This window comes from Pseudorca crassidens, chromosome 21, assembly GCF_039906515.1.
Source record: "Pseudorca crassidens isolate mPseCra1 chromosome 21, mPseCra1.hap1, whole genome shotgun sequence".
Taxonomy (NCBI): Eukaryota; Metazoa; Chordata; class Mammalia; order Artiodactyla; family Delphinidae; genus Pseudorca; species Pseudorca crassidens.
Genome location: NC_090316.1, coordinates 7,192,673 through 7,210,450, shown reverse-complemented (window position 1 = coordinate 7,210,450; position 17,778 = coordinate 7,192,673). Strand labels below are relative to the sequence as shown.

Below are 17,778 nucleotides of genomic sequence, written 5' to 3'. Positions count from 1 at the left end.
GCTGGGCCCGTGAGCCATGGCCGCTGAGCCTGCGCGTCCGGGGCCTGTGCTCCGCAACGGGAGAGGCCACAACGGTGAGAGGCCCATGTACCGCAAAAAAAAAAAAAAATTAGGTGGAGAATTTTGGAAAATGTTTCAAAATTGCCAGAGACTTTGATCATGACTATCTAGGAGATTTAAGAGTGCCAAACGCCTCTGTGCAAGTTTTTTTTTTTTTAACTCTTTAAATATGATAAAATATACATTATACAAAATTTACAGTTTTAACCATTTTCAAGTTTACAATTCAGTGGCATTAAGTACATTCACTTGACCATAAATAATCTATTCCATTAGTCAATTTGTCTGAATTTATGCCGGAAACACATGGTTATCATTGGTGTAGCTTTGTAGTAAGTTTTGAAATCAGGAAGTGTGAGTCCTCCAACGTTGTTGTTTTATAACACTGTTTTGGTTATATAGAGCAGTGGTCCCCAACCTTTTTGGCACCAGGGACTGGTTTCATGGAAAACAATTTTTCCACAGATGGGGGGGTGCGGTAGGGGGATGGTTCAGGAGGTAATGCAAGCGATGGGGGGGATGGTTCAGGCGGTAATGTGAGCGATGGTTCAGGCTGTAGTTCAAACGATGGGGAGCAGCAGATGAAGCTTCATTAGCTCGCCTGCTGCTCACCTCCTGCTGTGCAGCCCTTTTCCTAACAGGCCAGGGACCAGTACCTGTCCACAGGCTGGGGGTTGGGGACCCTTGATATAGAGTCTCTTGAGATTCTATGTGCATTTTAGGATGGACTTTTTATTTATGAAAAAAATATGTCTTTGGAATTTTGATAGACTGCATTGAATTTATAGATGCTTTGGATAGTATTGATATCTTAACGATATTACATCTTCCAGTCCATGAACACAGGATAGCTTTCTATTTTTCTGTTTTTCTTTTTAAAAATTTTTTCAGTATTTCTTTTTAGTTTTCAGTGTATGCTCCTTGGTTAAGTTTAGTTGTCTAATAATAGTGGATGCTATTCTATACTGAATTGTTTTCTTAATTTCCCTTTTAGAATGTTCATTGTTAAAGAAATGTATTTGCTTTTTGTATGTTAATATTTTATCCTGCAGCTTTAGTGAAGCCTTGATTAGTTCTAACAGGCATTTTGTGTATGTGGAGCTTTTAGAGTTGACATATAAGATCACATCATCTGCAAAGAGATAGTTTTACTTCTTCCTTTACAATGTGTATGCCTTTCATTTTTTTCTTGCCTCATTGCTCTGGCTAGAACTTCCAGTATTATATTGAAGAGAAAGGGCAAAAGTAGACTGGCATATGCAATGTCATTTTACTCATTGGCTCCGTGTAAATTTTCAGAAAATAATTGCAAAATGCTAATTTTCATTCTTATTTGATATATTCTTCTTTTCAATAATTTCATCGTATGTTATGCTGATATATATATATATATATATATATATATATATATATTTTTTTTTTTTTTTTTTTTGCGGTACGCGGGCCTCTCACTGCTGTGGCCTCTCCCGCTGCGGAGCACAGGCTCCGGACGCGCAGACTCAGCGGCCATGGCTCACGGGCCCAGCCGCTCCGCGGCATGTGGGATCCTTCCAGACCGGGGCACGAACCCGTGTCCCCTGCATCGGCAGGCGGACTCTCAACCACTGCGCCACCAGGGAAGCCCTATGCTGATATTTTTAAAGAAGTCAAAAGAACATAAGCTAGGAGCCTAGTTTAAAAAACAGAAAAAGGTAAATGAGGGAAAAAGTGAGTAACTTACCACTGGATTACCCACTTTGACGTAAGAAGGGTTTTGCAGTGGATCTAAATTAAGTTAAAATATTTCTCTTGCTGGATTATTCAGATCAGTATTATAACAGGGAGTCATGATAATTTATAATCCAAAATATTAATTTATATTTAAAACCCAAACTAAATTAATAAATTATGTTCCAGTTTCAGTTTTTGAGGGGACAAATCATTAATATTAATCTAACCAATTATTCATAAGAGAACATTAACTCCCCTGATGGTGATTCTCAATTCAATTCCCAATTGTAAGTATCAAAACCAAAATTATATGACATTATTACATAAACTATGTTAAGGCAAGTACTCTCGGGGGGGTTTCTTAAAGTTATTATTGTTTATTTTTGTATTGGAATGCCAGAATCTTTGTACCAATATCAGAGTAATACATAATAAAAAGTCTCAACAAGAGCATCTTTTGTACGTATATAGCAAATAGTTAATTCTTTCTTCACATCAAATTTGTGAATAATTATGAAGTATTGTTTGTTCTGTTTTAGTATTGTATAAATAAAACCTGCAAAGAAGTTCCTTTAATGGGGTATAATTGTAATGCCACTACAAAATGCAGAGGAAATGGGGTAAGTTACTTTTGTTTTCGTAGTTCTAAATTTCATGTTATTTTTGTGGGTATTTCAAAGTCAAAATCTATACTGTTTGGGAGAATTGAAAACCTAGGTTGCTTTTAAACAGACCTGGCCTAAGAATAGCTAACTAATATAAAGAAAATCAGCTGATTTCTAACCAATCCAAACACTATTAAGTGAATTGTACTATGTGTGTACTGAATTTATTGTAAGCACTCACAACTTATGAATTAGTAACATGTTCAAATAAAAAACACTTATTATTTTCTCATGCAAATAAATGCATATTTTACTTATATTGTGAACATATTTGTTCTCCCTCATACTCTGCATAATTAAAACTTATGGCTATATAATATTTTACAGAAGGTATACTTAAAAAACATACTAGAGAATTTCTGATGTTCTTATGAAGAGGTTTCTGATAGAAAATATATCCTCCTGCAAAAAATATTTTCTTTCTTCTCAATTGCTTATCTGTTTTAATCTGGTAATACAGACTTGTAGTTACTTTTAAATTTAATTTTTACTTCTTAAAATGTATAATTTGGGTCTCTTTGTGTTACTATTTTCCTAAAAGAAAATTAGTGTATGATTTAGTCAACATTATATGAATGATCCCAAATTAACCGAATTTATCAGTATTCAATTTTATAATTTTTAATTGATTGGTTTTAGAAGATATAAAGTGCTGCTGCATTGTCTTTAACTTTCTATGAGCTGTAAACAAAAAGGATAGCTACATTTTCATGTTTTGTCTTTTATTTTCTATACTTATAATTATTGGTCTGATCTTTTGGTTTCCTTTGTTCAATTATCTGTTTTTAAGCCTTCAGCCTTAATATTTTTTATAAAATCTCAAACCAAAGTTATAGATTATTGATACATTTTATTTAGTAATAATTAACATGCAATATTATATTAGTTTCAGGTGTATATTAGTTTCAGGAGTACAGCACAGTGATTTGATATTTTTATACATTATGAAATGAGCACGACAGTAAGACCAGGTTTTTGTACATCTTATTTTACAATACAAAGTTTTAGAAAAAAAGAAAACAACACATCCAAAATGTAGCTACTTTTACTTTGATGTTCCTGAGATATTCTATGCATTATGTTAATTTTTTCTAAAATTCATGTTACAGGGAAATTATAATCTATTTAGATTTGATATTCTAGATAAATGTTCTTTCTAACATGACATTGTCCGTCTACTTTAATGGGAGGAGTAGGGTACTGGAATACCACTTTTTTCAAAAAGTAAAGAAAAATGTATGTGGGAGGTATTCATTTAGAGGAGGTCCCATGTATCAACAATGGAAAAATGTTGCCTTTCCACATTAAAAATCCCTCTGTTGTCACAGAGCTATTAAATTTTAATTCCATTCTCCCAAAACTTTGTAAGCTCTGTTGGACTGTCCTATTGCTTTCAGTCCTGCCAGAGAGAAACGTGATGCTAGTTTAATTCCTTTTACCTTGTGCCGAATGTTGTGAGATTACTTTTCTTTGTTTTCTGAGCTTAGAAATGTTGCTGACAAGTGTCTAAGGTATGTGTTTTTCATTTCATTTTTTCTACTAGGAAGTCAAATTACACATCCAGTCTGAAATAGCATGTCATTCTTCATTTAATAAAATTTAATAATATAAAATTTAATAATATTATTTATTTGGTTATTGCTTCTGCTCTAGCTGGCCATCTTTTTCTTTCATTAAGTTAGTCAAAATGCAATGATGGTAACCTCTGTTGCTTTATGTTGCTTAGATAATTGTAAATTAATTCAGGACAAGGGAAAAATTTTGGATTAGGTTTGAGATAATAAATAAACGATACTGTAGTCCTAATTTCAAAACTTTATATTAAAATATTTATCACCTGTGCACTAAATATCAAAAAACAGAGGTATTGATATGTACAATAGAAGAACACTTTATGGAATTCAAGATTATAATTCAAACTCATTTTATTGAAATCCCTTTTGATATGTAGGGAAAAGAGATTTAAAATTTCAATAATCGTTAAACACAACAATTTAGCGCTGTCAGTGTACATGAGCAGGACACAATATCTGTAGCAGAATTATAGGAAATATCCATATCTTTGAATATTACATCTATTTTTTAAATGTGCCAGTCCTATATTTATACCTTCAGGTATGGGAATACGTTCATAACATAACATTAGTGATATTTGTTTGGCAAAAACCTGGGAATGAGTGTTAATGTGTGTTTGTGGGTGTGGATGTACATGTTTATCTGTGAATATACATAACACAGAATATGCTTAGCAGTGGAGAGGGACTTAATTAGTGGGTGAAGACACATTTAGTTCTGTGCATTTTAATTGTTTGAATTTTACAAAATTTTACTCAAAAATGAAAATTGACACTAAGCTATTGAAATGTAAAAGCATAAATAACATGGAAACTGCACTGAATATAAACTGCTAGCAATTCAAACTTATCATAAAGTTTTTTTTCTATCGTTTTTAATTATTTTTGGCATCTATGTTTTTCTTTTCTTATATTGGAAAATTTTTCACATAAAAATGAAATACAAATGGTTGATCAACAGTATTAAGTTTTGAAAGAAAGGGCTAAGATAATAAATTAAAGTGGCCAAGTCAATTGATGGCAATTCTATCACGATATTTTTGTGTATAAATTAAAGGCCAGGGGCTTCCCTGGTGGCAGTGGTTGGGAGTCCACCTGCCGATGCAGGGGACACGGGTTCGTGCCCCGGTCCGGGAGGATCCCACATGCCGCGGAGCGGCAGGGCCCGTGATCCATGGCCGCTGGGCCTGCGCGTCCGGAGCCTGTGCTCCACAACGGGAGAGGCCACAACAGTGAGAGGCCCGCGTACCGCAAAAAAAAAAAAAAAAAAAGAAGAAAATTAAAGGCCAGGAACATACTATCGGGCAGGGTAGTGATTCTGGCATTAACTGTTAGTATACTGCCAAATTTTTCACTACTTTTTCTAACCTATTTCTCACATTATGTAGTCTTAATAAACTCAGAAAAACAGTGATTTTGTTATTTTGAATGTATTTCTATATGACATATAAAGACTACCATGATTTCTAGTGATTATATGTTTTTCTGTTTCAGATATGTAATAATTTAGGCAATTGTCATTGCTTTCCTGGGTATAGGCCTCCAGATTGTGAATTACAAATTGGTTCACCGGGAGGAAGTATTGATGATGGAAATGATCATAAATCTGGTGAGTAGAAATTAAACTTTAAAAAAAAAATAGAATGCTTTATGAAATAATTAAAGAAATATACTGCCGAGTCAAATCTTTCATGATCTCCTGAGTAATTAATAGAGTTACCTTGAATAGCGGCTTTCATTAAATCAGTGTTAAATAGTATTTGTAACGTGGTTTCCTCAGAGAAACCCAGTTTTGATCATCTCAGTTACTAAGATAGAATATGGTACTCTTAAGTTTCAATAAATGTCATAGCATGAATGCAAAACAAATTCAAATATGGACGAATGAACACTATGTAAGTTGTTTGCATCCCGTGCTATTAAAAACTTTGTAGGTTATTAAAAAACAATTGTAGGATAAAGTGTTTATTCTGAATGAAATTTAGACAAAAACATATGACAAAATATAAGTATACACATTTATTAGGAAATAACAGTAAATCACATTTTGAGTGATGAAGTACAGGTTTATACTTTCCCTTTTTTCCACGAACAGCAAGTGGCTGTTCATTGATTCAACATCCATTTATGATAAAAACTCTCAACAAAGTGGGTATAGAGGGGCTATACCTCAACATAGTAGAACCCATATATGGAAAACCCAAAGCTACCATCATACTCAATGGTTAAAAGCTGAAAGCTTTTCCTCTAAGAACAGGAACAAGACAAGGATGTCCACGCCCACCACTTTTATTCAACATAGTATTGGAAGTCGTAGTCACGGCAATTAAACCAAAAAAACAAATAAAAGATAATGCAAGTTGTATTTTATGGGTATTTTATTCTTACTGGACTACATGGCCCAAATCAATTCATACATATCCATTTATAAAATTATTTTTGTGTTTGTATAATTTTGCTGGGACACCTGGACATCCATAAGCAGAAGAATTATTCTAGGCACAGACCTCATAACTTTCAAATATTAGGATCACAGTCCTAATACAAAATACAAAAGTATGCATCTCCTAGAAGATAACAGAAGAAAATCTAAGTGCCCTTAGAGAATGACATTTCAGATACAGCAGCATGAAGATGATCCATAAAAGAAAAAATTGGTAACTTGCACTTGATTAAAACGTAAAGGTTCTGTTCTGTACAGAGAGTCAGAGAATGAAAAAAACAAGCCAGAAACTGGGAGAACATCTTTGCAAAACATATATCTGATATAGGACTGGTATTCAAAATATACCAAGCACTCTTGAAACTCAACAGTATGAAAATTAACAACCCAGTTTAAAAATGAGCAATGTTAAAGTGCTTATCTGGGCTCTCTTGTAATTCTCTGAGCATCTCTAGAACGATTACGTTGAATTCTTTGTTGAGCAATACCTAGATCTCCATTCCTTTGGGGCCAGTCACGGTAAATGTCCTGTATTCCTTTGGTGGAGACCTCTTTCCCTGATTTTTCATGATTCCTGCAGCCTTGCGTAGGTGTCCATACATTTGGAGATACAGTCACCCCTTCCAGACTTTGTAAACGATTTCCTAAGGGAAGCCTTTCACCTGTGGATGGAGGCATACTTGATCGTGCTGTGGCCCTGGGACAACTGGTGCAGGGCGCCAAATGCAGGAGCACCTGGTGGTACCAGGCCCAAAGGGATGTAATGTCTCTTCGGCTCAGGCCACTGAGGTCCATATTATCAACTGTGTGGTCCTTGTGAGCACTTCGTGGGTCCATAGTGGCTGCAAGGACTGTTGGGCTCAAAGCAGGACCTCCAGGATCAGTAGCTAAGGACAAGGCCAGGCAGCAGTGGTGGCTGGAGATAGTGGCATGCACACACTTGGCCGTGGGGCCCAACTGCAGGTGCCCGTGTGGTGGCAGAGGTCAGGTGCAGACATGCTTGAAGCGATGGGCTGGAACCAACTATAGGCTCACCGGCCACTGCAGTGTTCCTGAGTGTCAGTGTGCTTTCCTACTGCTTCAAGCTCTACCTTGGGGTATGCATGCTGCAGGGAGACCAGTGATGGGGGTGGTCAGGCTCGGGGTGCACACCGATGGGCTAACTACAGGTAGGCACAGTGATGCCAACCAGTGTCAGAAGGCAGAGCCTGATCTGGATCCAACCAACAGCTACAGTATGCTCCTCTCCTGTGGCTGTACTCTTAGCCCCTGGAAAGAGTGCACTGCTGTGGAGGTCAGTGATGGGGGTCTGGCTGGGGGTGTGCAGGTGCATAGCTGGGGGGCGGGGCTAGTTACAGGTGGGCATGGGTACCAGCCAATGACAGAGGCTGAGCCTGATCTGGATCTGATAACAGCTGCAGGGTCCATGGATGTCAGTGTGCTCTCCTGTGGCTGGACACTCTCCCCACTGGCATGCACACTGCAGTAAAGGCCAGTGACAGGAATCAGGCTGGGAGCATGCCAGTGCACGGATGGAGGGGCTATCAACAAACAGGCAGCCATGGTGGTCTTGGCCAGTGACAGAAGGCAGGACCTGACTGTGCCTACAAACAGCTGTGGCTGGCAGGAGAGGGGGCAGGCTGGCTGCCTATGCATTCACCTGGGGCTGCAGGTTATTTCTGCTCAGTATTATATCAGAGTCTAGTCAGTATAAAAAGACCAAAAAAAAAAAAAAAAAAGCTCAAAGAGCATACAGATTGAAAAGGAAAAAGAAAATCAGTCTTTATGTATAGATAATATGATCCTATATGCAGAAAATCCTAAGGAATCCACAAAAAATTTAGTAAGGTTGAAGAATATGAGATCAATGTACAAAAAGCAATTGTATTCCTATAAACTAAGAGGAGACAATCCAACAATGACATTAAGAAACCAATTTTATTCACCACAGCATAAAAAGTAAAATACTTAGAAATAAATTTAGTGAAAAATTACATGATTTGTACACTGAAAATTTCAAACCATTGCTGATGTAAATTATAGAAAATTTATATAAATGGAGAGACAATGATGTTCATAGATTGGAAGACTATTGTTAAATGGACGGTTCTCTACAAATTTATCTATACATTCAAGAAAATCCCTGTAAAAATCATCCAGCTGGTTCATTTGCAGAAATTGACAAGCTGACTATAAGCTTTATATAGAATTTCAAAGGACCTAGAGTTGTCCAAATAACTTTGAAAAGAGTGATGTTGGAGAAAGTATACCACCCAATTTCAAAACTTTCTATAAAGCTACAATAATCAACACAGTGTAGCGCTGATATTAACGTAGATCAATGGAACAGAATAAAGAACTGGAAATAGACCCACAGATACATGGAAAACTGATTTTCCGTAGAAGTGCAAAGCAACTCAGTGAATAAAGGGTAGTCTTTTCAACAAAAGGTGCTGGAACCATTACATACCCACATGTAAAAAAAAAAAGGAATTTTGTACATTTTGTACATGATCTGAAATCATATACAAAAATTCACTCAAAGTGGATCACAGATCAAAATGTGAAGCCTAGAGCTTCCCTGGGAGGTGCAGTGGTTGAGAGTCCGCCTGCTGATTCAGGGGACGCGGGTTCGTGCCCCGGTCCGGGAAGATACCACATGCCGCGGAGTGGCTGGGCCCGTGAGCCACGGCCGCTTAGCCTGCGCGTTCGGAGCCTGTGCTGCGCAATGGGAGAGGCCACAACAGTGAGAGGCCCGTGTACCGCAGAAAAAAAAAAAAACAAGTGAAGCCTAAATGTATAAAACTTCAAGAAGAAAATATATGAGAAAACCTTAGTGACTTTGGATTAAATAAGGATTTTTTTTACATATGACACCAAAAGCACAATCCAAGGAGAAAAGGTGAAAACTTGGACATCATCAAAATTAAAAGCTTTTGCTCTTCAAAAGTCACTGTTAGGTGTATACCTAATAAAGTATTTATATTCAGAATATGTACAGATTTTATATTCAGAATATATAATCTTTGAAACTTAATAATGAAAAACCAACAGCCTTCTAAAAATCGGCAAAACACTTAAACAGACACTTTACCAAAGAAGATATATGGATTGGCAAATAAGCACAAGTAAAGATGCCCAACATCATTGTTCATCAAGGAAATGCAAATTAAAGTCACAATTAGACACCATAACATTCCTTTAAATTTCATTTAAATTTAAAGGACTAACCACATAAAGTTTTGCCAATATGTGAGGATAGTGTCTCATACACTACTGTTGAAGTGTAAAATTGTACAGTTTCAGCTTCTTAAAATGGTAAACTTTTACCTACCATGTAATCTAGTCACTTTACTATTTTATTTACCCAAGAGAATAGAATGCCTTCTCCCATACCAAACTTTGTATACAAATGTTCATAACAGCTTTAGATGTAATAGATAAAAGTTGGAAACAACCCAAATACAAATCAACAGGTGATGGATCAAGGACGTGTGGTATATCCAAACAATAGTATATATTGAACAGTAAAAAGGAACAAGCTATTGTTAAAAGTACCAACATGGATGGATGTCAACATTTACGCTGTGTGAAAGAAGCAAGACTAAAATGAATACAGACTGTCTGACTCTGTATTAAATTGTAGAACACACAAACTAATTGATAGGGAGAGAATGCAGATCAAATCAGTGGTTGCTTGTTTGGGGGAGTGGCATCTCGGCAGCACCATATATAGGCAAGTAGAAACTTTTGTGGATGATGGATATATTCACGACAGTTGAGCCTGGGAGTACGTGGATTTGAACTGCACGGATCCACTCATACACAGATTTTTTTCAATAAATACTACAGTACTACAGCATCTGAGGTTGATTGAATCCACGGAAGGGCAACTGCGAATATGGTGGAACCTGGGCTAAGAAGGGACCTAGAATATGCAGGACCAACGCTAAAGTTAAACATGGATTTAGACTGCTCAGAGTGGATTCCCCTGACCCCTGCATTGTTTAAGGGTCAACTGTCTTTTGACTGATGTGGTGGTTTTATAGATATATACATATAGTAAAACCTGTAAAATTGTACATCTCAAATAGGTGCATGTATTATGTGTCTAAAATAACTCAGTAAAGCTGTTAAAACAGCAAAATTTAAATGACATCTAAGACAAAAGTCACACTATTTTGTTGTCAAATCTTTGAGCTGTAAAATTACGGCATGCATGCATTTCTGTTATTATGTTATAGTTCAGTAAAAAATTTACTAAATAAATAATAATGGAAGAGATCAATACACATGTAACCTTTGGAGAGGAATGATGATTAGAAAATGTCCGGAGGATGCTTTGGGGAGTCTAACAGGGTATGTTTTGAGATCTGGATGATTTTTCTAATTCTTTGTTAACATATTTATTTACTGTGTACTTTTCTGAATTGCATAATACTTCAAGTTTTTAGGTGTAAGAAATAACGAAAGGGCATAAATATGTCGTTGAATGTCAACGAGAGGGGAAGAATACACACAACACACACTTTACGTATAGGTAGATACAGATACCAGGATAGGTATAGATATGGATTTTATTCATACGTATAAAATATAAATACTAGATGGAGAAACATGCGTCATTTCAAAATGGTTTCCTCCAAGGAGAGAAGCTATGTGACTTGGCGAGGGAGGGGGATGGCAGTTTTTCACAGTATTTTGCTAAATTTTTAACTTAAGCCCTATTAATATATCACCTTTTAAAATATGATGTCATAAATAAGCAGCACGTAATAAGCAGACCTCAAAATATGTATACAGTATCGTAATAATTAAACAAATATGCATAAAAGATGACTAGTAAATCTATGAAAAATGTACCATTGAAGTTTTGGCTATGAGCTTAAATGTCCTTTTGTTTTCTCCTATAAGAGTTTGCAAGGTATTAAACTTTCGATTAGGTATATGATTTTATATGTACACATATGATTAAAGTGAAATAAATATAAATTTATTCAAATGTTCTATGTTTCATTTCTAGTTACAATTTTTACTAAAAAAGGCTACAATGTACATCAGAACTGGCTTATTTTGAGTTTCTACATTGTTCTGCCCTTTTTCATAATTTTCACCATTATGATCATGAAGCGAAATGAAATAAGAAAATCATGCAACAAAGAGAGTGCAGAATATGAGGGGTAAATATGATTTTACAAATAATTTATTATTTTAAATTGTGCTGGTCATTAACCAGTGTCATAAATTCATAATTGCATAATATTTGTTACATTTATTATTAAATATGTGCTATTTTAAATCTAAGGTAAATGGCATTTTAACCATTTTGTTTTCCCAGTAGTTCATTGTTAGTATATTAAGGCAAGTCAAAATTTTGACTGCTCCAAAACTGTTCTCCTGATGAATATTCCACACTGTACTAGGGACTTAATATGTCAGAGAAGAATATATTTGGTGTATCATTTTAAGTTCCTTTCTAGTTGGATCTAAATTAAGTATGAGTCTTTGTTTCCTTTGGGGAAACCTTTTTTTTCCAATTTAGAATTTGTGTTAAACATGTCACTAATAAACCCTTGAACCTCATAATATTTCTATCTCTTTAGTAGTCTCAAATACTGTTAAAAAATCTCTACAGAATTCCTTTGAAATCAGATACTGTTTCTTACACATCTGTGCAGACTATTTTCTTACATTTGTGCATCTTCTCTTCTGATGACCTAACATTTAACTCATTGAAGGTAAGAAACCCTCATATTAATCCCGAAATGTAACATCACGAATGAGGATTTCAGCTTCAAAGTTCCATTTTCTTTGAAAGCTATCATTACTAGTCCATTTTATGAAGACACGCTCAATTGCACACACATTACATGCATATCGTTCAGGGAAGTGATGGATCATATTCCCTGAAAGAGGAAGTGACTTAATTGGCCTATCACGAGCCTTTACAGAGGAAAAGAGAAAAAGAGAATTCAAAGAAAGTCCTGACAGGTAATATCGTAGAGGGAACGTGAATAAAGTACATGCTCAATACATCTTCACATCCAAAAATTTCTGCTGCACCCAGCGTTAATGACTGTTCCTTTATAAACTCTCCCAGCAGGCCTGGGGCGCACCATTCGGCCCTGCATCTTTGTTTATTCTATAAGTGTATATACTGGAGCCACTGAAAACATAATTTTCATCAGATGGAAAAAATCATCTTGTAGCCATATGTTTATTTCCATCATGCATTAGGCTGGGGCTATGGGGTTTAGGTAGGAAGATCACAGAGGTGGAATGTCGTTCTCATCACATCGATATCAAAGGCAAATACTACCAACTGATAACTTAATATCAACCTTGATTACCTGGAGGAAGTAGTGTTTGTCAGGTATTTCCGGAAAACATGAAAACACCTGTAAGATTATTTTTCTCCCTTTTTATACTAAAATCTATAAAAGGAAGCAACTAAACGTACCCCATATGTTTTTGTTTTTTGAGCAGCTCTTCACTTTTGGGTTCTATAAGATGTTCCAGAATCATCTTGTATATTCCTGGCCACAGGCCTAGAAGCAGGCATTTCTACAAGGATTCTTGGTTTCTTTTATTGGAGAACAATATTAGAAACAAATCTAGATGCTAGGTGTGCTCCTTGCTTCTTGTATTCCATTGCGTCTAGATCCTCACAATAGATGGATATATAAATTCAATATATGTGTACAACACATACATACACACACCTGTCTTTATATATCCTGCAGATAAGGCCTTTATCAGACATAAAAATTGCAAATGTTTTCTTCAGCTATGTGTCATATTTTCATTCTAACTACAGTGTCTTTTGCTGAGGAAAAGTTTTTAATTTTATCATTATTTTCCTTCTTGGATTATGCTTTTGTTGTTATATTTAAAAACTCACCACCAAACCCAAGGTCACTCAGATTTTCTCCTGTGCTTTCTTCTTGAAGATTTATAGCTTTGCATTTCACATTTAGGTCTATGATCCATTTTAAGATAATTTTTGTGTAAAATTTGAAGTAAATTTAGAGTAAGGTGTGAAGTATGTGATAAGGTTTGTATTTTTGCATATGTATGCCAAATGGTCCAGCACCATTTGTTGAAAGAACTATCGTATCTTCATCAAAATGCCTTTGCACCTTTGTTGAAAACCAACTGACCAATATATATGTAGGTCTAATTTTGAATGAAGGAAATAAGATGTTTTTTATTTTCATGGTCAATTTTACAGTGCAAGTCTGCTTATTTATAGGATAATGATTTTTTTTCTGTAATGTATCTTTTTCCAAGTTTCAAACATTAGAATGTGATTTTCTCTTTAATTCATATTTGCAAATAAGTTTGCCTAAAGGAAAGATGTGAGTTATCTTTTTCACATGCCACAGGTTAAGTAAATAAATAAAGGTATAAATTCCTTTAAAATCCTCTTTTATGTTGAAGTTTGTCTCTTAGAAAGCAGAATGGAAAGAAAATAATGCTTCATGAAGATTGGTTTTCTCTGCCTTCATAATGAAGTTAAACTGCATTAAAATGTATTAATATTTGGCAAGGTTTGAAAAAGACTTTTTGCTGTTGTTGCTTTTAACTCACACTAAAAATTGTGCAAGCAGAGGGCTAGACATGGGAGACTTAGTAGAAGACTAACTTTTCTTAGAGTGGACCATAACACAAACTCACAGACCACACACCTAAGAACTTCCATTTAATCACTTTCTGCAAGACCAAGAGGAAATATCATAGTTATGGTGAATACACATTTGGGTTGAAGCCAGGAATACAACACAAATTACTTGGGCTTCCAGAAGGAATATATTTCAAATATATATACTTAGATATACATATATATATATATATAACCTAAATATTCATTTATAGAGAGAAGTTTTATGTATGTAACTATATATATCATATATATAACTATGCATATATATATATATGCTTTCTGACATCTTAATGGGTATGAGGTTGTAGCTTATCATGGTTTTTATTTGCATTGTCGTAATGATTAATGAGCATCTTTTCATGTGCTTATATTCCATTCATATATCTTCTTTGGAGAAATGTCTATTCAAGTCCTTTGGCCATTTTTGAATCAGATTGTTTGGGGTTTTGTTGTTGTTGAATTTTAGGAGTTCTCTACATATTCTGTATATTCATCTCTTATCAGGTATATGATTTGCAAATTCTCCCATTTTTTGGTTGCCTTTTTATTTGTAATATTCTGGGTATATAGCCAAAAGCAGTTTCTCCAAGAGCTACTTGTACACCAATGTTCATTGCACCTTTGTTCACAATAGCTAAAGATGGAAGCGACACAAGTGTCCATCAACAGATGAATGGATAAAGCAAAATGTGGTTTAAACATGCAATGGAATATTTATGATCTAGCCTTTAAAAGGCAGGAAATTCTGACACATGCTACAAGGCAGATGAATGAACCTTGAGGACATTATGTTACATGAAATAACCTAGTCACAAAAGACAAATACTGTATGAGTTCACTAACGTGAGGTACCCGGAGTAGTCAAATTCCTAGAGAGAGAAAATAAAATGGTGGTTGCCAGGGTTTGGGATAGGAAGGAATGAGGAGTTATTGTTCAATGGGTATAGAGTTTCAGTTTTTCAAAATGAAGAGTTTTGGAGATGGTAGCTGGTGATGTTTGTACAACACTGAATATACTTAATAGCAATAAACTGTACACTAAAAAATAGGATGGTAAATTTTATGTTATGTGTGTTTTACCATAATAAAAATTAATCTATAACAAAAGAGGCAAGGATATACAACAGAGAAAAGACAGTCTCTTCAATAAGTGTGCTGGGGAAACTGGACAGCTATATGTAAAAGAATGAAATTAGAACACTCCCTAACACCATACACAAAAATAAACTCAAAATGCATTAAAGACCTAAATGTAAGACCGGACACTGTAAAACTCTTAGAGGAAAACATAGGAAGAACACTCTTTGACATAAATCACAGCAAGATCCTTTTTGACCCACCTCCTAGTGTAATGCAAATAAAAACAAAAATAAACAAATGGGACCTAATGTAACTTAAAAGCTTTTGCACAGCAAAGGAAACTATAAACAACATGAAAAGACAACCTCAATGGGAGAAAATATTTGCAAACAAATCAACAGACAAAGGGTTAATCTCCAAAATATATAAACATCTCATGCAGCTCAATGTTAAAAAAAAAAAACCCAATTAAAAAATGGGCAGAAGACCTAAATAGTCATTTCTCCAAAGAAGACATACAGATGGCCAAGAGGCACATGAAAAGCTGCTCAACATTACTAATTATTAGAGAAATGCAAATCAAAACTACAATGAGGTATCACCTCACACCAGTTAGGATGGGCATCATCAGAAAATCTACAAACAACAAATGCTGGAGAAGGTGTGGAGAAAAGGGAACCCTGTTGCACCGTTGGTGGGACAGCAGGGGGAAGGTGGCTCGGGAGGGCCCCATCGTCCTTGGCGGGCCCACACCCCCAAGTGTTACATTCCCCCGGCTGTAAATTGATATGGCCACTATGGAAAACAGTATGGAGGTTCCTTAAAAAACTAAAAATACCATATGACCCAGTAATCCCACTACTGGGCATATATCCAGAGAAAACCACAATTCAAAAAGACACATGTACGCCAGTGTTCATTACAGCACTACTTACAATAGCCAAGTCATGGAAGCAACCTAAATGCCCATCAACAGAAGAATGGATAAACAAGAGGTGGTACATATATACAATGGAATAGTACTTAGCCACAAAAAGGAACGAAGTTGGTTCATTGGTAGAGAAGTGGATGGACCTAGAGACTGTCATAGAGTGAAGCAAGTCAGAAAGAAAAACAAATATTGTATATTAACGCATATATGTGGAATTCAGAAAAATGGTACAGAAGAACCGTTTGCAGGGCAGAAATAGACACAGATGTAGAGAACAAACGTATGGACACCAAGGGGGGAAGGCAGGGGAGGGAGGGATGAATTGGGAGATTGGGATTGACATATATACACTACTATGTATAAAACAGATAACTAATAAAAACCTGCTGTAAAAAAAAAACTAAAAAATGCACACCTTTATACATATAAATACATATTCATATATAAATACATATTCATATATGAATACACACATTTAATGTTTAGCTTTTTATTTGGACTGCTTAGTTTTCTAAGAAACAAACTTACCTATAATGAATATTTCAGTTAATCTATTATAGTTGATTTTTTATTTTTTACTGTCTGTGTTCCTTTGCGTGAGTGTTTTGATCTGAGACTTAAAACAGAAATCTGGCAGTAGATACAGTTAAAGTAGGAAACCGCCTGCTACTAAAGATATTGTGAATTTCTATTTTCTTTTTCTTTCACTAGTCATTCAGCCATTGTACCAGAGAGTTATGACGTGGACTATTAATGTTGCCAAGAACTTCATCATCAAGTGGGTTACATGCAGAAGAGAAGGTGTTTTATAACCCTATGATACCACTGAATACGTTTAAAATGTCAAATTTTTGAAAATAAAGCACACTTGGACAGGAGGAAGTCTCCCCTATGCTTCTGGGCATACACCTGGCCACAGGTGGAGTCTGGGTCCACGGAGCCGTAGCCACACTTCCACCCCTCACCCCACTCACCCTCCCCCCACCAGCCCCACCATCTCCACCCGCCCCACCCCCGCCCCCAGGCCAGCTCCCCAGCCCCTCCCTGCCCCGCCCCTCCACCCGCTCTGCCCTCCCTCCCTGCGCCTCCCCGCCGTGGCCTAGAGCGCAGGGCTCCACGCGCTCGCTGCACCGTTTCCAGTCAACCCCGGTGGCGAGGCCAGCTGGCCACGCAATGCTGTCTCTCTTGCTGTTCCTCTCAGGGCTGGGCCTGCTGACCTCCGCGGGCCATCGTAAGTGAGGACCCTGCTGGATAGGAGGGTGGCCCGTCGTCGCAGGGTCCCTTGGCGCGGGGGACGTCGCCCTCCTTGCTGCAGAAGCCCAGGCCAGGCTGGGGAGAGTCCGGGGTCGGGTCCGAGCCCGCCCAGTTTCAGGCCCCTGGCGGGCCCGCTAGTCGGAGGGCTCTGAGCAGGACTGAGATAGTTGTCCCTCACTCCGCGACCCTGCACTGCAAGAGGGGGCGCCTGTCTTCCAGGGAGGTGGGGGGAGGAGGGAGCCTGGATGGGGTCCTGGGAGCAGCCCTTCTTCACCTACCCAGGGCTGAGGTCAGCCAGCCCCGAGGGTCTCTGGACGGTGGTGGGGTAGTAACACTCCCGCTTCTAGAGGAACCTCTTCCTGGAACCCTGCGCAGTATGATTGTGTGTGTGTGCGCGC

At 36.8% G+C, this 17,778-nt stretch overlaps 1 protein-coding gene across 1 annotated transcript in view; it reads left to right on the top strand.

Moving 5' to 3' along the window:
• ADAM18 (ADAM metallopeptidase domain 18) overlaps positions 1-17,004 on the top strand; it is a 90,300-nt gene extending 73,296 nt beyond the window's left edge. The window contains exons 18-21 of the mRNA XM_067721523.1: positions 2,310-2,390; positions 5,504-5,618; positions 11,476-11,632; positions 16,838-17,004. Of these exons, the coding sequence (XP_067577624.1) occupies positions 2,310-2,390; positions 5,504-5,618; positions 11,476-11,632; positions 16,838-16,880 (396 nt within the window). The 3' untranslated portion in view covers positions 16,881-17,004. The remainder of the gene's footprint in view (positions 1-2,309; positions 2,391-5,503; positions 5,619-11,475; positions 11,633-16,837) is intronic.
• The last annotated feature ends 774 nt before the right edge of the window (positions 17,005-17,778 follow it).